This window comes from Balearica regulorum, chromosome 6 (genome assembly GCF_011004875.1).
Source record: "Balearica regulorum gibbericeps isolate bBalReg1 chromosome 6, bBalReg1.pri, whole genome shotgun sequence".
Classification (NCBI taxonomy): Eukaryota; Metazoa; Chordata; class Aves; order Gruiformes; family Gruidae; genus Balearica; species Balearica regulorum.
The window spans coordinates 41,265,733-41,286,817 of record NC_046189.1 but is presented as its reverse complement, the minus strand read 5'-3'; the positions used below and the strand labels follow the sequence as shown (position 1 = coordinate 41,286,817).

The window sequence follows — 21,085 nt, the reverse complement described above, 5'->3', positions numbered from 1 at the left end:
CTGCATGCCTTTAGTACACGAAAGCAATGGATAGCCATGATTTTTATGCACGAAGTATATGTCATATTAATAAATAAAATAATATGAGCATTATTTCTGTGCCCTCTGTAATAGTTCCATTAATGTCCATGGATGTTCAAGTAGGATGATCAATAAGGTGTATGAGTCAATGCTAAAGTTAGTCACATTTTCTGATTCAAAAGAGGAAGTACTTTAAAATCTGTCCCCAAAATAGATGTATTAGTAAATTAATTCTAAAACTTCTAAATTGTTATCTTTTCCTGAGGAAAAAATAGTTCTGTTGAAGTGCCATATTGAAATTCAAGATGTCTGAATACAAAAACAGGAAAAAAAAATGCAATGACTATGATAGCTTTTCCTTCTGGGATAAGGAAACGTCACTAAGAGACAAAGGATAACAGTTTTTTATGCTCCTTGTTTTTCTATCAGGATTGATATTTAAATTGTTAGTATTAAGACTGTCAGACTATCTTCATCAAGCTGTTTTGTAATAAGCTTTTAAAATAAGTTAATCTTTACATTTTAATCTTAATACTAAAATAATGGGGAATATCAAACTTGTTAGTGTGTGACATTAAATGTTTAGTCAATTGAAAGTGTGATATAGTTATATAAAAAAGCAGAGATAATGATATCTGTAATAAAAATCCTTTCTATGTGAAAATTAATAAAACAGTAGAAAGACCTAAATCATCTTTTTCTTGAAATTAAATATTAGTTATTATTTTAAACTGTGTGAATTATTTATTAATTTATAAATATATCATGTGAATATGAATATACTTTATTTCAGTACAAATACAAAGAAGGCTATCGCAAGCAGCTTGGCCACCATATTGGAGCCCGTAACATAGAGGATGATCCGAAGATGATGTGGTCGATGCACGTAGCCAAGATCCAGAGTGACAGGGAGTACAAGAAAGCCTTTGAGAAGACAAAGACACACTTCAGTAGCCCAGTGGACATGCTGGGGATCGTGTTGGCCAAGAAATGTCAGGAGTTGGTGAGCGACATTGATTACCGCCACTATCTGCATCAGTGGATCTGTCTGCCGGACCAGAACGATGTTATCCACGCTAAGAAGGCCTATGATCTACAGAGTGATGTGAGTAAATCATTATATTTGTAATACATCATTAAATATACTAGATCTTGTACAATATAATTTTTAAAAGATATATAATATGCCTTAGTTGCTTGCATCAGAGATATTGATGGAGGGCAAATATTCTATCACCAAATTTATGTTTAATCCTATTTTCTCAGTCTTTAGCAGGAGGTGTGATTTGTGTGTATTCTCTGGTATTCGTGGAGTTCTTCAGTAACTCTATTCCATTTGTAATTTAATATTTATTTTACTAAATCTTCAAAAATAACGATTGTTTTCAAAAGCATATCCTGGTACTATGCAAAAATATATACGTATAGACTAGCATATGCTTATTTATAGTTATTTTAATATTTGATCACATTTGCACACATATAATGAACTTTCAAACTTTTTCAGGCGGTTTACAAATCAGACCTGGAATGGCTAAGAGGTATTGGATGGGTTCCTATTGGTTCCATGGAAGTTGAGAAAGCTAAGAAAGCTGGAGAAATCCTGAGTGAAAGGAAGTATCGTCAGCCAGCAGACCAAATTAAATTTACTAGTGTGACAGATTCTTTGGCCATGGTCTTAGCCAAGCAAAACGCTGAGATAATGAACAAGGTGAGATTTGTGGGGGTTTTTTTTCTCAAAATACCTAGTATTACATGCTAATAGAATTTGTTCATGAGGTGAAAAATACAAAATACACAGTAAGATTAAAGTTTTTTGTTGTGGACTTAGACAAAATGAATGTCCAAATTCAGCCTTTGCACAGGAAAGCTCTTATCTCAGAGCTCTGTCTGAACTGAACACTTAGTAAAAATGTCCACGAAAAAATTACCTAAATCACATATTTTTCAAGAGTAATACTAAAAATTTTGGTGAATTTCCCTCTTTCTTCCATCCCAGCTGAAATTATATTTTTAAATGTTTGTTTGGTATGATTTTCTATTTTGTTAATGCTACCTCACTATACAAAACTCATCTCAGATAGAACAGGGTAAATTTTTTTGCAGCTCTTAGACAATACTGTGAAATCTGCAGAAACAATGTTCCAGCAAGGTGTTAGGGTACGTCCAGAGGTGGTGGTGCCATGGCCATGCTGTAAGATAGGATATAGCAGAATATTGAGGCTTTTACTGAAGCTGCTGTACTGATGCATTGTTGACTGAATGTCATACTGCGTGATGAACAAGTTATGAGGAAATAGCTTATGTTCTCTGGAAGTGAAGCTTCTGCAATTTATCTCAGACCTGAAGGATGAAAGTCACAAAGTACCTACTCCTCTTTAATAAGAAACATCAATCAAACAACTCGTACAGATACAGCAGAATAATGAGTATAGTTTTCCTCCTACAGCAGTTTCCCAGCAATCCTAAATCAATCAATTGCTATGCCAACTTAGCCTGAGAAATAATGAGGAAGGACAAAGTTTCCTTCTTGAGCTGTTCAAGGAGAAGCTTTGCTATGTCAGGGTATTTAAAGCTTGCTAGAAATACCCCTTGCAGCTTGTAAAATACTTTCTTTGGACAAGTGTATAGTTTGGTTATATATATATATCTATATCTATATATCTTGTTCTGCTTCAAAATTACTTTTCCTTTATATCATGGATGTATTTTTGATTACTGCTTTCAAAATTACAGTCTTTCTGTCAAGGCACGTAAAGAAACTTTTTAATAGAATGTGTTTTCCTCTCCCCTAGCGTTTATACACAGAAGCCTGGGATGCAGACAAAACATCGATTCATGTCATGCCTGATACACCAACAATTTTGTTAGCGAAGGCCAATGCAGCTAATGTTAGCCATGTAAGAATATTTAAATGTATACTAAAGTAGTGGATATTCAGAAATTAAGTAAGCATTTCTTTAACCATAAAGATCTTCTGAAATATACATAGATGAAAATTTTAAGAAAAAATTATGAAATTAAGAAATTGCAACTTTCAGAATATTGGGAATCTATTTTCTGTCTTATTTTGTGTAGAAACTTTATGTACAAGCCTGGGAAGACGCCAAAAAGAAGGGTTATGACATGAGAGCTGATGCAATTCCAATCCGAAGCGCAAAGGCATCAAGAGATATTGCGAGTGACGTAAGTTCTTCCATTACATTTCTTTCCAGCTAGCTTGAGAAACAAGGATAAGTAATAAGCAATGTAAAACATAAAACCCCATGGTATATTAGATACATCTTGAAGGCCTACTAACAAAGAATTCATTGCAGAAAGAAAATGGGCAACAATTTCCAAAAGAAACATTGAATTAGAAATCCTGACATTAAGCTGACATTAGAAAATAAACTACAATGAAAATAAACAAAAGCTGTGGAGCAAGAATGCGTTAGGCATTTCTAAACTCTAAATGAGTACATTTCATAACACAAAAAATATATTTGTGATCAGTACCAATATACAATTATGGGAAATTCATCCCAGATGCCATATTTCTTTTAACATTTCTTTTTGCATTCCTTAGTACAAGTACAAAGAAACGCACGAGAAGCAGAAAGGCCACTACATTGGGTGCCGCACCGCCAAGGAGGATCCCAAACTGTCGTGGGCTGCGCGTGCCATGTTGCTGCAGAACGACCGACTTTACAGGAAGGCGTACCATGATTCCAAGGCCCACATCCACATCCCAGTCGACGCGATGTCAGTGCAGGCAGCCAAGGAGTGCCAGACGCTAGTCAGCGATGTTGACTACCGCCACTACCTTCACCAGTGGACCTGCCTGCCTGACCAGAACGACGTGATCCATGCAAAGAAGGCCTACGATCTACAGAGCGATGTGCGTTTGTGTAGCGAAGTGGTAGTTACTGCTGTTGCTGTTTAAGAGTGATGTGAGCGAGGGTAACTGTAGAAAAGCTTTATGGCAGGTGTGTGAGGGTCTCTTTGTTAGTGACTGGGCAAACGTCTGTTGAAAAGCACATTCCTGAGCCTTCAGTCAGTCCCGGTATGTTTATTTTAATCCATCTGGATGACTCTTTCCAAACCAGTAGTGTTTTCAGGTTGTGGGACAGAAATACTCTGGGCACTTCTCATGGAAGGGAAACATAACGTATGTTTCTGATGGTTTTTTGATCTGCTGCAGAATATTTGCCTGCAGATTATGCTACTGGTCTGCATCTAGCAAAGTATCTTTAAAAGTATCTTTGTTGCTGTGCCAGCCAGGGATTTAGCTGTGTATGGGCAGGACGTGGTATGCCACAGTCTCACTGACTGCTTGCTGTGTGACTGTACGAGTAGGAGCTTGGGGAAAGCCTTGTACAAAACCTCTCTGCACGTAGAGTTGTCTCTGCAATGTCATTAACCTTGTTTTTTTGTAGAATGTGTACAAGTCAGACCTGGAATGGATGCGAGGCATCGGCTGGTTGACAGAAGGTTCTGTGGATGTGGTCAAAGCAAAGAAAGCCCAGGAACTCCTGAACGAGAGGTTGTACCGCACGCGGCCGGAGGACATGAAATTCACCAGCATTACTGACACGCCAGACGTCGTCCAGGCTAAGATCAATGCTTTGCAGATCAGCGATGTAAGCTTACCTTTCATTTATGTGATGACATTTCTTTTCCTCCTGGTGGGGGGTAGAATTTCTACCATGGGGATGACTAATTGGAAACTAATTCAAATCAGAATTACCAAAGAATTCCTGTTGGTGAGGTTTTTTTCAGTGTTCGGCCCATAATGAAATGTCATTATGCTTCCTTCCTCCTTAGCATCTGTATCGTGAAGCCTGGGATAGAGATAAGACGCAGATTTCCATACCTTCCGATACTCCTGTAATGCTGCAGTCCAAAGTCAATGCTGTCAACATCAGCAATGTAAGAGAGTGAAGTCATTATGCATGTGAAGCGTTATGAAATTCAGAGCATGACAATGGTTCTTCTGGAGTGGGTTTTAAGAGAAGGCATTGCTATGAGAGAGCCTTGACTGCGTGTAACTAGGGTGATTAATTTTCCTTGCAGAAACATTATCAGAAGGCCTGGGATGAGGCCAAGTCGAAAAGCTATGACATACGAGCTGATGCCATTCCCATCAAACACGCGAAGGCTTCCAGAGACATTGCTAGTGAGGTACAGTCTTCTCTTACTGGGCTTGCTGCGTCTGTCTCTTCCTGCGTCCAGTTCAGCAGAACTGAGTCAAGTTCAGTTGAAAGGTTTGACAGCGTAGGAGGCTTCAAGCCTTCTGTTCGTTAGTCACGTCCAGGTGAGCAGTGTGTGGCTGCTCACGTTGTTTCTGCTTTTCCTTAGTACAAGTACAAAGAAACGCACGAGAAGCAGAAAGGCCACTACATTGGGTGCCGCACCGCCAAGGAGGATCCCAAACTGTCGTGGGCTGCGCGTGCCATGTTGCTGCAGAACGACCGACTTTACAGGAAGGCGTACCATGATTCCAAGGCCCACATCCACATCCCAGTCGACGCGATGTCAGTGCAGGCAGCCAAGGAGTGCCAGACGCTAGTCAGCGATGTTGACTACCGCCACTACCTTCACCAGTGGACCTGCCTGCCTGACCAGAACGACGTGATCCATGCAAGGAAGGCCTACGATCTACAGAGCGATGTGCGTTTGTGTAGCGAAGTGGTAGTTACTGCTGTTGCGGTTTAAGAGTGATGTGAGCGAGGGTAACTGTAGAAAAGCTTTATGGCAGGTGTGTGAGGGTCTCTTTGTTAGTGACTGGGCAAATGTCTGTTGAAAAGCACGTTCCTGAGCCTTCAGTCAGTCCCGGTATGTTTATTTTAATCCATCTGGATGATTCTTTCCAAACCAGTAGTGTTTTCAGGTTGTGGGACAGAAATACTCTGGGCAGTTCATAAGGAAGCCACATTTTTTTGTTCCGCTGTAGAATGTTTGCTTGTGGACTGCTTGCAGATTATGCTACTGGTCTGCATCTAGCAAAGTATCTTTAAAAGTATCTTTGTTGCTGTGCCAGCCAGGGATTTAGCTGTGTATGGGCAGGACGTGGTATGCCACAGTCTCACTGACTGCTTGCTGTGTGACTGTACAAGTAAGAGCTTGGGGAAAGCCTTGTACAAAACCTCTCTGCACGTAGAGTTGTCTCTGCAATGTCATTAACCTTGTTTTTTTGTAGAATGTGTACAAGTCAGACCTGGAATGGATGCGAGGCATCGGCTGGGTGGTAGAAGGTTCTGTGGATGTGATCAAAGCAAAGAAAGCCCAGGATCTCCTGAACGAGAGGTTGTACCGCACGCGGCCGGAGGACATGAAATTCACCAGCATTACTGACACGCCAGACGTCGTCCAGGCTAAGATCAATGCTTTGCAGATCAGCGATGTAAGCTTACCTTTCATTTATGTGATGACATTTCTTTTCCTCCTGGTGGGGGGTAGAATTTCTACCATGGGGATGACTAATTGGAAACTAATTCAAATCAGAATTACCAAAGAATTCCTGTTGGTGAGGTTTTTTTCAGTGTTCGGCCCATAATGAAATGTCATTATGCTTCCTTCCTCCTTAGCATCTGTATCGTGAAGCCTGGGATAGAGATAAGACGCAGATTTCCATACATTCCGATACTCCTGTAATGCTGCAGTCCAAAGTCAATGCTGTCAACATCAGCAATGTAAGAGAGTGAAGTCATTATGCATGTGAAGCGTTATGAAATTCAGAGCATGACAATGGTTCTTCTGGAGTGGGTTTTAAGAGAAGGCATTGCTATGAGAGAGCCTTGACTGCGTGTAACTAGGGTGATTAATTTTCCTTGCAGAAACATTATCAGAAGGCCTGGGATGAGGCCAAGTCGAAAAGCTATGACATACGAGCTGATGCCATTCCCATCAAACACGCGAAGGCTTCCAGAGACATTGCTAGTGAGGTACAGTCTTCTCTTACTGGGCTTGCTGCGTCTGTCTCTTCCTGCGTCCAGTTCAGCAGAACTGAGTCAAGTTCAGTTGAAAGGTTTGACAGCGTAGGAGGCTTCAAGCCTTCTGTTCGTTAGTCACGTCCCGGTGAGCAGTGTGTGGCTGCTCACGTTGTTTCTGCTTTTCCTTAGTACAAGTACAAAGAAACGCACGAGAAGCAGAAAGGCCACTACATTGGGTGCCGCACCGCCAAGGAGGATCCCAAACTGTCGTGGGCTGCGCGTGCCATGTTGCTGCAGAACGACCGACTTTACAGGAAGGCGTACCATGATTCCAAGGCCCACATCCACATCCCAGTCGACGCGATGTCAGTGCAGGCAGCCAAGGAGTGCCAGACGCTAGTCAGCGATGTTGACTACCGCCACTACCTTCACCAGTGGACCTGCCTGCCTGACCAGAACGACGTGATCCATGCAAGGAAGGCCTACGATCTACAGAGCGATGTGCGTTTGTGTAGCGAAGTGGTAGTTACTGCTGTTGCTGTTTAAGAGTGATGTGAGCGAGGGTAACTGTAGAAAAGCTTTATGGCAGGTGTGTGAGGGTCTCTTTGTTAGTGACTGGGCAAATGTCTGTTGAAAAGCACGTTCCTGAGCCTTCAGTCAGTCCCGGTATGTTTATTTTAATCCATCTGGATGATTCTTTCCAAACCAGTAGTGTTTTCAGGTTGTGGGACAGAAATACTCTGGGCAGTTCATAAGGAAGCCACATTTTTTTGTTCCGCTGTAGAATGTTTGCTTGTGGACTGCTTGCAGATTATGCTACTGGTCTGCATCTAGCAAAGTATCTTTAAAAGTATCTTTGTTGCTGTGCCAGCCAGGGATTTAGCTGTGTATGGGCAGGACGTGGTATGCCACAGTCTCACTGACTGCTTGCTGTGTGACTGTACGAGTAAGAGCTTGGGGAAAGCCTTGTACAAAACCTCTCTGCACGTAGAGTTGTCTCTGCGATGTCATTAACCTTGTTTTTTTGTAGAATGTGTACAAGTCAGACCTGGAATGGATGCGAGGCATCGGCTGGGTGGTAGAAGGTTCTGTGGATGTGATCAAAGCAAAGAAAGCCCAGGATCTCCTGAACGAGAGGTTGTACCGCACGCGGCCGGAGGACATGAAATTCACCAGCATTACTGACACGCCAGACGTCGTCCAGGCTAAGATCAATGCTTTGCAGATCAGCGATGTAAGCTTACCTTTCATTTATGTGATGACATTTCTTTTCCTCCTGGTGGGGGGTAGAATTTCTACCATGGGGATGACTAATTGGAAACTAATTCAAATCAGAATTACCAAAGAATTCCTGTTGGTGAGGTTTTTTTTCAGTGTTCGGCCCATAATGAAATGTCATTATGCTTCCTTCCTCCTTAGCATCTGTATCGTGAAGCCTGGGATAGAGATAAGACGCAGATTTCCATACCTTCCGATACTCCTGTAATGCTGCAGTCCAAAGTCAATGCTGTCAACATCAGCAATGTAAGAGAGTGAAGTCATTATGCATGTGAAGCGTTATGAAATTCAGAGCATGACAATGGTTCTTCTGGAGTGGGTTTTAAGAGAAGGCATTGCTATGAGAGAGCCTTGACTGCGCGTAACTAGGGTGATTAATTTTCCTTGCAGAAACATTATCAGAAGGCCTGGGATGAGGCCAAGTCGAAAAGCTATGACATACGAGCTGATGCCATTCCCATCAAACACGCGAAGGCTTCCAGAGACATTGCTAGTGAGGTACAGTCTTCTCTTACTGGGCTTGCTGCGTCTGTCTCTTCCTGCGTCCAGTTCAGCAGAACTGAGTCAGGTTTAGTTCAGCTAGAAGCAATGAACTTTTTTGTGCAGCTGTGCTTTTTTAAATCCTGTTGCAAGCACTTCTGTCTTCCTACAACCTGAAGCTGTCTATTGGGAAGTGCTCTGTGAAGAAGAGCACGTGATGTTTGTGAGATTGCTTAGAGTGCTGAGTAACAAAGTGTGAATTTTCATACACAGAGCACACTTTACATCTAATTATGGCAGGGGCTGCCTTTTGGTTGCTGCTGAATTCTTAAAGTTTCTGTAATCACCACTACCAAATGTTGTCTCTGTAAAGAAGTGAAATGTGGCTGGTGCTCAGAGTGGTCTTACAGAAAGCACAGGTGTCTGCTTCAGTACCGTTTTACATTGGCTTTTATTTAAAACTTGTAAACAGAGATTTTTTTTTTAAAAATTGGGGTGATACGGAGAATACCTTTTTTGGGAGCTTGAGTCCTGCCTTTTAAGTGAACCAGAGCTTTGTCTGTGCTGAGAGAGAACCTCTGGAAAATATATCAAAGGGTTGACAGCTTAGAAGGCTACAGCCTTCTGTTCATTAGTCGCGTCCAGGTGAGCAGTGTGTGGCTGCTCACGTTGTTTCTGCTTTTCCTTAGTACAAGTACAAAGAAACGCACGAGAAGCAGAAAGGCCACTACATTGGGTGCCGCACCGCCAAGGAGGATCCCAAACTGTCGTGGGCTGCGCGTGCCATGTTGCTGCAGAACGACCGACTTTACAGGAAGGCGTACCATGATTCCAAGGCCCACATCCACATCCCAGTCGACGCGATGTCAGTGCAGGCAGCCAAGGAGTGCCAGACGCTAGTCAGCGATGTTGACTACCGCCACTACCTTCACCAGTGGACCTGCCTGCCTGACCAGAACGATGTGATCCATGCAAGGAAGGCCTACGATCTACAGAGCGATGTGCGTTTGTGTAGCGAAGTGGTAGTTACTGCTGTTGCGGTTTAAGAGTGATGTGAGCGAGGGTAACTGTAGAAAAGCTTTATGGCAGGTGTGTGAGGGTCTCTTTGTTAGTGACTGGGCAAACGTCTGTTGAAAAGCACATTCCTGAGCCTTCAGTCAGTCCCGGTATGTTTATTTTAATCCATCTGGATGACTCTTTCCAAACCAGTAGTGTTTTCAGGTTGTGGGACAGAAATACTCTGGGCAGTTCATAAGGAAGCCACATTTTTTTGTTCCGCTGTAGAATGTTTGCTTGTGGACTGCTTGCAGATTATGCTACTGGTCTGCATCTAGCAAAGTATCTTTAAAAGTATCTTTGTTGCTGTGCCAATCAGGGATTTAGCTGTGTATGGGCAGGACGTGGTATGCCACAGTCTCACTGACTGCTTGCTGTGTGACTGTACAAGTAGGAGCTTGGGGAAAGCCTTGTACAAAACCTCTCTGCACGTAGAGTTGTCTCTGCAATGTCATTAACCTTGTTTTTTTGTAGAATGTGTACAAGTCAGACCTGGAATGGATGCGAGGCATCGGCTGGTTGACAGAAGGTTCTGTGGATGTGGTCAAAGCAAAGAAAGCCCAGGAACTCCTGAACGAGAGGTTGTACCGCACGCGGCCGGAGGACATGAAATTCACCAGCATTACTGACACGCCAGACGTCGTCCAGGCTAAGATCAATGCTTTGCAGATCAGCGATGTAAGCTTACCTTTCATTTATGTGATGACATTTCTTTTCCTCCTGGTGGAGGGTAGAATTTCTACCATGGGGATGACTAATTGGAAACTAATTCAAATCAGAATTACCAAAGAATTCCTGTTGGTGAGGTTTTTTTCAGTGTTCGGCCCATAATGAAATGTCATTATGCTTCCTTCCTCCTTAGCATCTGTATCGTGAAGCCTGGGATAGAGATAAGACGCAGATTTCCATACCTTCCGATACTCCTGTAATGCTGCAGTCCAAAGTCAATGCTGTCAACATCAGCAATGTAAGAGAGTGAAGTCATTATGCATGTGAAGCGTTATGAAATTCAGAGCATGACAATGGTTCTTCTGGAGTGGGTTTTAAGAGAAGGCATTGCTATGAGAGAGCCTTGACTGCGTGTAACTAGGGTGATTAATTTTCCTTGCAGAAACATTATCAGAAGGCCTGGGATGAGGCCAAGTCGAAAAGCTATGACATACGAGCTGATGCCATTCCCATCAAACACGCGAAGGCTTCCAGAGACATTGCTAGTGAGGTACAGTCTTCTCTTACTGGGCTTGCTGCGTCTGTCTCTTCCTGCGTCCAGTTCAGCAGAACTGAGTCAAGTTCAGTTGAAAGGTTTGACAGCGTAGGAGGCTTCAAGCCTTCTGTTCGTTAGTCACGTCCAGGTGAGCAGTGTGTGGCTGCTCACGTTGTTTCTGCTTTTCCTTAGTACAAGTACAAAGAAACGCACGAGAAGCAGAAAGGCCACTACATTGGGTGCCGCACCGCCAAGGAGGATCCCAAACTGTCGTGGGCTGCGCGTGCCATGTTGCTGCAGAACGACCGACTTTACAGGAAGGCGTACCATGATTCCAAGGCCCACATCCACATCCCAGTCGACGCGATGTCAGTGCAGGCAGCCAAGGAGTGCCAGACGCTAGTCAGCGATGTTGACTACCGCCACTACCTTCACCAGTGGACCTGCCTGCCTGACCAGAACGACGTGATCCATGCAAGGAAGGCCTACGATCTACAGAGCGATGTGCGTTTGTGTAGCGATGTGGTAGTTACTGCTGTTGCTGTTTAATCCATAATAGTCTTATTTTGATGGTTTGATACTACACAGTCACAAATGATTTATCTTTAGGCTGTTTTCTTCAGTTTTTCGTATTACTCCTATTATTTTCTTTTTTTATCCTTTAAGAAGTGTTCGCATTACCTCTAAATTTTATAAAAGCTTTAGCTGGTATCTGCTATGTTACATATACTTTTGGAGTATTGTTATTTGGAGAGGATGAAGGGTTTGTCTCTTTTACTTTGATGGGACTTATGGAATAGTATCTGTTTGCTACTTTGGAATCGGTTGGCTTTTATGATTCGTGTTTATCTGAGTCAGACTGGAAATTTCTTTAATTGCAAGAAAACTATTTAAGATAGCAGATAAGATGTTTTAGTGGCTTATTTCAAAGCAGGAGGAGTCAGTGCAGCTCATTTCCTGACTTGTCTTTGCTGCTTATCAGTCAACATCAGTCACTCTTCCTCTGTTCTAATTACGAGCTTTGGAGGTGAGGTTCATGTTCCTTGCTGAAGGATTTGCTTGATTAAAACTTAAATAACATTGCCTGATACCACTTTGGTAGTTATGCCAGTTAGCTCTAGTCCCCATTACCTCTATAACCTTTTTGTTCCTTCTTTTTCTCAAATTTCCTGCTGGGCAGCTTATGTTTTTTTGTTTGGACTTGTAAATTGTTGAAATGACTAGAGGAATGAGTATTTTGGATGGGACAAGAAGACTCTTTTAAGATCTTAATACTCGTCATCATTAAAGGCAATTCTGTTCACTTGCTTTTTCTATATTTAACTTCACAGTTTTTTGAATGTATTTTCTAGAACATATACTGCTCTGTATAGTTTAAAATAATTAAGACAGTTTTTTTAAACACAATGTTTTCTTTTTCTGACCGTGTCTGATACAGGCTGTCTATAAGTCAGACCTAGAGTGGCTCCGTGGAATTGGCTGGTTGCCTAATGACTCTCCCGATGTTAAGAGAGTGAAGCATGCCCAGGATCTCCTGAGTGATCATGTCTATCGTACACCTATCAAAAGCCTGAAATACACCAGTGTTGTTGATTCTCCAGACGTTCTTCTAGCTAAAGTGAATGCCGAACAAGTCAGCATTGTACGTTACAATGTTCTTAAAGTTGTTTCAAGGCTATAAACGGTTAACGAGAAATTTCACTGCTAAAATATAAAATTGATCAGTGGTATTTTAAGTCAAGTTTAATGCTTTTCTAGACATTTATTTTTTTTTAGAGATGATAATTCAGGAGAGATTTATGGAATTTTATGTTATTGACAATAAAATTCCATCATTACAATATCAAAATGAACTATTTTAACAGCCAAAATACAAAGAAGCCTGGGAAAAGGACAAGACTATGATCCATGTTACACCAGACACACCTGAAATCAACCTAGCCAAGACTAATGCTGTTAATTATAGCCAGGTATGTTTATCATTCTATTTTCTACATTTCTAAAAAATAGTACACGTATCCTGTGAATTTTAACATTCTAAGATGTTACTTACAAAGTTGAAGATTGTCATGTGAATCTCATTGAAGTCTGTACTCATACAAGGCTTGCAGCATTCCCTTCCTCTACTAAGTATTCTTAAAGTACTTAGACATTTTAAAATAAATGCTTGCAGACAGCTGTTTAAAAATTATTAATATCATACACCATCAAGATAATATTTTGTTGAAATGGAGGAGAGCCCAAGGCATATAAATATTTTCTAAACTTTTACAAACACCTTTCTATGCAATATAGGTTGCAAAACTGGTGTTGCAGGTACTGTACATGTTTGAAAGGTAGTAAGTGTTGCAGCAGTATTTATGGCTAGGAGCAGGAGTAATGGACAAAAAATTGTCACGGTATTTCAGCAAAGAAATGGCAGTAAACTATGTGTTTCTTTAATGGCAAATGCCAGAGTATGTAGCATATGTGTGACATTTTGCTGTCTTTTCAGAAACTGTATAAAGAAGCTTGGGATGAGTTGAAGATCAGTTATGATTTGAGAGCAGATGCAATCCCAATCAAGGCAGCCAAAGCTTCGAGAGAAATTGCTAGTGATGTAAGTGCCAAAAGAGGCATCTAGCTCTTCGCACACTTTAAGAGCTATTTCATGATAACTGTTAGTAATGGTGATCTTTGCTCTTTACCCAGTATAAATACAAACTGGATCACGAGAAGCAGAAAGGACATTATGTTGGAGTTCCAAATGCAAAAGCAGACACGAAAATGCAGTTTGCCCTCGGCATAGGCAAAGTTCAGAGTGAACTAGAATACAAGAAACACTTTGCCAAATGGAAGACACAATGCCACCTACCAGCAGACATGCTATCTATCCTATCAGCTAAACATGGCCAGTCTTTGGTCAGTGATGTTGATTACCGTCATTACTTGCATCAGTGGATCTGTCTTCCAGATCAGAATGATGTCATACAGGCTAGGAAAGCCTACGATCTTCAGAGTGATGTAAGTTAACATGAAAACTTAGCTTAATTTATTACTGTATTGTCTCTTCTTAGTCTGCTTCAGCTCTGAGTAGTGGGAATCTTCTGCTGAATTCGGTGAATGGGCTTTGCTGTTTATTAGGAATGCAAAGTATATGCCACTGTTATATATTGCCAAGCTTGAAGTGTGATAAATTCAGGTATAATGCTCATGTTGGAATTACTGCTCTCCTTTTAACTAGTGGAAGTAAGTGCCATTATTTATGAATCTTGCTGAATTGCACAGGGAACTGTAGCTAATAGCATGGACCCTATTTTGTTTTCCCAGGCTATTTACAAATCTGATTTAGAATGGCTACGGGGTATTGGATGGTTGCCAAATGATTCAGTTGGAATCAACCATGTTAAACATGCTGGAGATCTCCTGAATGAGGTAAAAATGTTTTTCAATACTACAGTTTTCTTAAGGCTATTTGTGATTTAAAGTATTTTTAATGGTTAAATACATGAATATTTTTTTTAAATAAAAAGTACAACTGGAGTATTTCCACAGCATTCACTGTGTATGGAGAGTTTTTCTTTCCATGTAAACTTTCTTGTCCTGTCTATGCATTCAGAATTGCTGTGTTATCTATAAAATATTCCAGTATAATCTGACTGTTCATCTTTTCTCTTGTATAGAGAAAGTACCGTACAAAAGTTGAAACTCTTCCATTTACTCCAGTGGCGGACAGAGTAGATTATATCACAGCAAAGAACAGTGGTGAAATTCTCAGTGACGTAAGTTTGTTCACATGTTTCCAGGCTGTTAACTTGGTCTGTATATTTATATGGTAGGATTTTATCTTTAAAAGAATAATTATTTATCTTTGTAAAAAAAAATGCAAAAGAGTACTCAATCAGTCTCTGGGAATTCTGTGAATGTAAGACATAAAGATGAACAGGACTTCACTAGCTCATCTTCATCACTTATAAGGGAAGAAGCTCCTCAAGCAGAGTAACATCATTCCTAGACATGTGAAAATCCAGTACTAGTTCTGCAACCAGTCCCTTCTATCACTCTTGGGTGATATCATTGGTGATCATTGGCAACATGAACATAAATAGCCATTTGCACTCTGGCAGCCATAACGTTTAATCCTTCTCACTTATGCCAATATGAGTTTACACTTTTTAGTTAACTACTGTGTGCCACTAAACATGAGCAAAATTGATGTGCTCTCAGCTTGCCATTCTTTATATGTTTTTGAAGGCTACTCTGTGAGAAGCTGGTCCATGAACATGAAATGATGTGACTCCCTTACAGTTCATGACTTTGTGTTCCTTTTTTTACTATATGCTTCTGTTCCAGAACAGGCCAAGCTGAACACTTACATTAACTTGAACACTTGTAAAAGGATGGCGCTAACAGTGATACGGTTGAATTGAGTGCCATGGCCATACTGCCATGCAACCACATACTCACATTTGAGCATGTCCTGTGCTTGGGAACATGATTCGTTGAGATATCTGTGGTTGGGAGATGCTAGAATGCTGCATTCACATAGAGATCATGCTGAGTAAAGAGATTTGCTCTTTAAAAGCTTAAAATCTATTGCCCTGGTTCAAACACTTCTTGCTTGGCTGTTGGCTGTACATCCCTGTAGACCAAACAGATAGCATAACTTTGACTTCTGAAGATTCTTCCCTGTCCATCCAGCTGCCTTGGAACAAGTTTTCAAAATTTTCTCTCAGAAATTTTGTAATTTCTTGTCTTGTATAATTTCCTTTATAAAAAAATACCCACTTGGATGTATATATAATGTGTCAGGTCTAACAGCCTTGCAAATTCAGAATTTTATACATTATTTCATGCATAAAATATGGGGTTTGGTATTATGTTTTGTAATGGTGCTGCAAGGCAGTAATTTCTTTCTCTTTTCTAGATTAAATACCACAAAGCATGGAATGAGGTCAAGTCAAATTATACTTTAACAGATACACCACAGCTAGATATGGCCCGAGAGGCAGCCAGAATCCTTAATCAGGTATGGAATCTCTCCTTGACAGTTTCTACTCACATTAATAACTCTTTTGAGGAATTTAGAAAACTAGCCTTATTAAGGAGATTCTAAAGGAAGGATTTATTACCCTTACGCTTTAATCTAGGATACATATATATGGTAATAATTATCATTATAGTAGTGTTGAATTCCTCACTTTTATTTTCCACAGAGTTTATACAAGGAAAGTTGGGAGAAAGAAAAAGCGACTGGTTACCTCTTACCTCCTGACACTGTGCAGATCTCTCATGCCAAACACTCAAATGATGTCCAAAGTGAGGTAATAATTTTTCTTGTTAGGAAGGCAAGTGCTTGGAAGCCTAGAAATGTTAAAGGCCTTCCAAATTCCACAGCAGACATAGAAAGCTTTCCATTAGGGGTAACATCCAGCAGGCTTTTCATGAACCATGAAGTCCACTGTCCTCCTAACAATTCAGACATCTTTGCTATTGTGGGTTTTACGGATATCGGTGCTGAAAGGTCAGATTCTGCTTTCCACCTTCACTTTCTCCAGAAACAGTCCTTTCAAAATCAACTAAGGTGGACTTCTATATTTTATAAATGTTAAATAATTGATGTGATATTATGATTGTAATACATAGCTCTGATTTCACTTTTTGGCATATCATGGGGGCTTCCTCCTTGAAAAACTGTAAGATGGTATGCACATTGCATTTTAAACTTCTGCATAATGGATGTTGAAATTATTACATGACTCTTAGTTTGAATATGTTTTATAACAACAGTATGATGTAAATACCTTAAATAAGCATCCCCTCTTCAGACAGTCTCAAATAATTTGTTACAAAACTGAGGCTAAATGCATTTATTAGGAAACATTTTCTAACAAGGCTTTCCTCTTATGTTGGAAATACTGAAAAATGGTGGCATATTTGTCTAGAAAATTATATCTTTTGAAATGGAAGGACTATACAAAGAAACATTACTGTTTGTGTCATATTTTAATCTGGTCATGTACTGAAAACCTAAGACTGCATTTGACAGCTCCCTGTCTCATCTATTATTTGTGTTGACAAAACCATAGCTCTCTACAGGTTAAAAACAGAGCAGATAATCAGTGTTGATTTTATATGTATTTCTCTCCTCTTTCATCAGCTTAAATACAAAGCTGAGTATGTCAAACAAAGAGGTCACTATGTTGGAGTTGCCAGTATGAGAGATGATCCCAAACTGGTGTGGTTTGAGCATGCAGGCGAGATCCAGAATGACAGATTGTACAAATCAAACTATCACAAAACGAAGTCCAAAATTCACATCCCTCCGGATATGATGTCAGTTGTAGCAGCAAAGGAATGTCAGACGTTGGTCAGCGATATTGACTACCGCCACTACCTGCATGAATGGACGTGCCATCCTGACCAGAATGACTGTATTCAGGCAAGGAAGGCCTATGATCTGCAAAGTGATGTAAGTGATATTACATACATACTACATAATTGCCACTTGGTTTGGTCTAAGTATATTGTCCGTATTATCCAAGACTGAAAAATGTCATCCTGAATTAAATAATTTCTTTCATTTTATTATTTTTTATGATTTAGAATATTTATAAATCTGATTTGGAATGGCTTCGTGGCTGTGGTTGGATTCCTCTGGATTCAGTGGAACATAAGAAAGTTAAGAATGCACAAGAACTGATAAATAAGGTGAGAGAAAATATTTTAGCAAAAATATTTTAGCAGTTATGCGATTGTGCAGTGTTTAAGAAAACACTGTGCAGTGTTTTAAGAAAATGTTTCATCTTTTTGTAGAAAGCATATACGAAAGAAGCCCTTGATAACTTTTCCAATTATACCAGCGTGGTTGACACTCCTGACATTGTTCTGGCAAAGATTAACTCTGTCAATCAGAGTGATGTACGTACTTTTTTTTTTTTAAAATCAAACTGTTATATCACTAGATGACAACTGCTTTTGCTAAACTGTACTGTGTTTAGTCTTATGTTATGTGTGTGCGTGCATATGCATGCTTCATTAATAATAATAGACTTTTACCGGGGTAAATAAGTGTAGTGAGAAGTGATACAAATGACCAACACAATATTGCTATCCAAAGTAATTTTGCACTTTTCTGTAGAAGAATATAGTATGTCCCTTGTTTAGAGTTTACATAGATTTGCTTAGAGTAAATTAGTAGATTAGTAGTAGATTCTTGATGAACAGCAGTCGATTGTATGGTGATAGTGGAGTTCCTGGTGTTGCTACTAACCTGTATTTGCTGATCAGTATGTTTAATTTCACTAGAATACTGTGTGGATTTTGTGGTGTGACATACTGATGACATTTGCCTGTATACTATAGTGATCGGAATGTACTACACGACGTTACTGAAGATATGATAACAACAGAAAATTAGTGTCTGCTACTAATAGACATTGGGATGATTTATTTCTCCTGTGGAATTAACATTGTGTTTGTTTTCTTTTGTAGCTAAAATACAAAGAAACATTTAACCTTGAGAAAGGCCAGTATATTGGGTCTGATGATACTCCTGCGCTGAACCACGCCAAAGACATGTCCTTATTATACAGTGATGTAAGATTCAATAAATATCTAACCAAGCTTTAATTTGTTTTGAAAGCAACAGAATGTGGAGTGGACTTCAGAAAACTGTTCTATTTCTGTTTCTGTCACTAGTCTACTGGGTGGCACTGGGAAAGTTCTTTAATCTCTTTGTTTTTTGTTTTTTCCCAGTTTGGATCATTGGGATAAGGGTAATTTCTTAATGAAATTAAGAAACTGATCTTAAAGCACTGCTGTGTGGTGTTTGGAAGTAGTAATAGCAGCAGCAGTAGGAGTAGTAGTAAAAGCAGTACTAGAGTTTGTGTGACAAAACCACTTTATAGTTCCATCCAATAATATCTTCCCAGACTACTGATGAAGTTTACATATTGTTTTTACAAGAGAGGAAAATTGTGGATGATTTACATTATTAAGCAGTTACTTTTGAGTAGCCTCACTAATTTTAATGGGAAATCTCTATTTTTTTAAAATGTAAGTGACTACTCATTCCTACAAGTAGGCACTTCATAATTTAGTCTGAAGGTAAATATATTTAATATTTAACAAAACATGATGTATTAGAAGAGTGCCACTGACAGTTAATGCTCTTATAATAAACAATAGCATTACTTGAGATTTTTCTCAAAATTGAGACATGTGCCTATGAAATTATCAATACTACACTTTTAAAGAAGAGTTCATATCTACATTTTGCATATTTTTATTACTCCTCCCAATGAGAAATGTTGAATTCCAAATATAGAAAAAAACCCCAGAGATCAGCTCAAATTTGTACTCAGGTACCTTCCTGAATTGGAACACTTCTTCCATTCACCTTACTCACACTGAGTAAGTGTTCAAAATGAACATTCTTCATTTACTTTATTGGGACTATTCATGGAATAAGGAACTACTCTGTAAAAGCACTCATATTCCATGTGCTTATAAGTGGCAGAGTCAGGTTTCTTGGAAAGTATAATGGATTTTTTATCAAAACCTGTATGTGTTTTGTTTGTCTAGAAACTCTATAAAAATGCTTGGGAAATTAGCAAGCCCATTGCCTATACTTTGGATGAGAAATATATTCCACTTGTTGGAGCAAAGCATGCAAACTACATAAACAGTGAGGTTAGTATGAATTTTCCATTCTTTCTCTTTTTTTCCCCTATATGTTGTTAGAATGAACTTTAAAATTTTTACATGAATATTTTGCAGCTTAAATATAAGGAAATATATGAGAAGCTGAAAGGTCATTACCTGGCTGGGAAGGATATTGGTGATTTCCCCAGTGTCATTCATTCGCTAGCATTCCAGAAAATAAGGAGCGCGGTAAGGAGAGAATTAGTCTTGCTGTGGTATTTTCCATTTTCTTTATTTTAGTGTGATATATTTAAACATAAATAATGTGATGCTTAAAAACATCGGTAAAAGTATTTTCAACGTGTTTATGTTTCCTTATAGTTATTTTGTATGTGGGTCAAATAGTTGAAATTATTTAGGAGATTAAGAAGGGATTTGTTTAGCTATTAGACATATTAGAATAGGGAAAAAACCTTTTTTCTGTTTCAATTTAAAAATCTGAGCAGTAAGAAATAGTACATGACTTGGGATACTTTTGCTTTACCAAAAAAAATGATGTTGTTTTGAATCGAAATAGGAATTTAAGAACTGGAAAAGTAAATGCACATTGGTTGTTTTGTTATTATCACTACTGCACATTTAGCATGTCCTGCAAGGCATAAAGTTAGTATAATCTGAAATGTTCTGTCTTCATTTAGACAAGGAGATTTAACTAGATTAAAAACATGTTTGTAGCATGTGACTTTTTTTATCTTGAAGTCTTGTTAATTTTCTCACCAGCTGTTAAATCTGTAAGTGAAGAAGGTCCTTCTTGTCCTTCTAGAATCTCATCAGAATAAATGGTGATTAATACTAAAGTTAAGACTTCATCCTATTGAATCCCATGGGAGTTTAGCCACTAAATCCAGAAAGCATGCCTCAGATTATGCTATAACCTGTAGCCTCTTTGAGTCAAAATTATGTGGAAAAACTCTGTTCTCTCATCTCGCCTTTTCCCCAATCTTCCCTTTTTAGTTGGCATACAGGAAGAATTACGAAGACACCAAAGCGAATGTCCATATTCCAAGTGACATGATGAATCACGTGCTAGCCAAGAAGTGCCAGTATATCCTCAGTGATCTTGAATACCGAACTTACTTCCATCAGTGGAATTGTTCACCTGAAGAAAACGATGTTATTCAAGCCAGAAAAGCCCAGGAGATTTTGAGTGATGTATGTGTTTCATTTATTTGTTTGACTTTTTAGTAGCCTTTCATGTAATTTTCCCAAGGTAATTAAATATAAAATACTTTCAAATATTTTCCATAGTATTTACATATGAAATTAATAACCAATGCAAATCCTGTGGGTAAAATTCAGTCATTCAAACTGTGAGATGGGCTATTCTTCTGTGTGCTTACATTTAATCTTCCAAATAGATTGTAATTACAGAATACAGAGAAGAAACAAGTAGTACTTTGTTCAAGCAGAGGGCAAATTTCTTCCTAGCTTATTACATCTCTCTCTC

At 39.3% G+C, this 21,085-nt stretch overlaps 1 protein-coding gene across 40 annotated transcripts in view; it reads left to right on the top strand.

Moving 5' to 3' along the window:
- Positions 1-21,085, top strand: part of NEB (nebulin) — a 124,647-nt gene that overhangs the window by 53,592 nt on the left and 49,970 nt on the right. For all 40 annotated transcript variants that reach the window (XM_075757338.1, XM_075757323.1, XM_075757322.1 and 37 more), the window contains 36 exons: positions 815-1,126; positions 1,529-1,732; positions 2,817-2,921; positions 3,100-3,207; positions 3,590-3,901; positions 4,440-4,643; positions 4,828-4,932; positions 5,077-5,184; positions 5,362-5,673; positions 6,203-6,406; positions 6,591-6,695; positions 6,840-6,947; positions 7,125-7,436; positions 7,966-8,169; positions 8,355-8,459; positions 8,604-8,711; positions 9,383-9,694; positions 10,224-10,427; positions 10,612-10,716; positions 10,861-10,968; positions 11,146-11,457; positions 12,392-12,595; positions 12,819-12,923; positions 13,448-13,552; positions 13,645-13,956; positions 14,263-14,367; positions 14,616-14,714; positions 15,860-15,961; positions 16,149-16,256; positions 17,093-17,404; positions 17,539-17,643; positions 17,749-17,853; positions 18,427-18,531; positions 19,519-19,626; positions 19,714-19,827; positions 20,593-20,790. In XM_075757338.1, the coding sequence (XP_075613453.1) occupies positions 815-1,126; positions 1,529-1,732; positions 2,817-2,921; positions 3,100-3,207; positions 3,590-3,901; positions 4,440-4,643; positions 4,828-4,932; positions 5,077-5,184; positions 5,362-5,673; positions 6,203-6,406; positions 6,591-6,695; positions 6,840-6,947; positions 7,125-7,436; positions 7,966-8,169; positions 8,355-8,459; positions 8,604-8,711; positions 9,383-9,694; positions 10,224-10,427; positions 10,612-10,716; positions 10,861-10,968; positions 11,146-11,457; positions 12,392-12,595; positions 12,819-12,923; positions 13,448-13,552; positions 13,645-13,956; positions 14,263-14,367; positions 14,616-14,714; positions 15,860-15,961; positions 16,149-16,256; positions 17,093-17,404; positions 17,539-17,643; positions 17,749-17,853; positions 18,427-18,531; positions 19,519-19,626; positions 19,714-19,827; positions 20,593-20,790 (6,144 nt within the window). The remainder of the gene's footprint in view (positions 1-814; positions 1,127-1,528; positions 1,733-2,816; positions 2,922-3,099; positions 3,208-3,589; positions 3,902-4,439; positions 4,644-4,827; positions 4,933-5,076; positions 5,185-5,361; positions 5,674-6,202; positions 6,407-6,590; positions 6,696-6,839; positions 6,948-7,124; positions 7,437-7,965; positions 8,170-8,354; positions 8,460-8,603; positions 8,712-9,382; positions 9,695-10,223; positions 10,428-10,611; positions 10,717-10,860; positions 10,969-11,145; positions 11,458-12,391; positions 12,596-12,818; positions 12,924-13,447; positions 13,553-13,644; positions 13,957-14,262; positions 14,368-14,615; positions 14,715-15,859; positions 15,962-16,148; positions 16,257-17,092; positions 17,405-17,538; positions 17,644-17,748; positions 17,854-18,426; positions 18,532-19,518; positions 19,627-19,713; positions 19,828-20,592; positions 20,791-21,085) is intronic.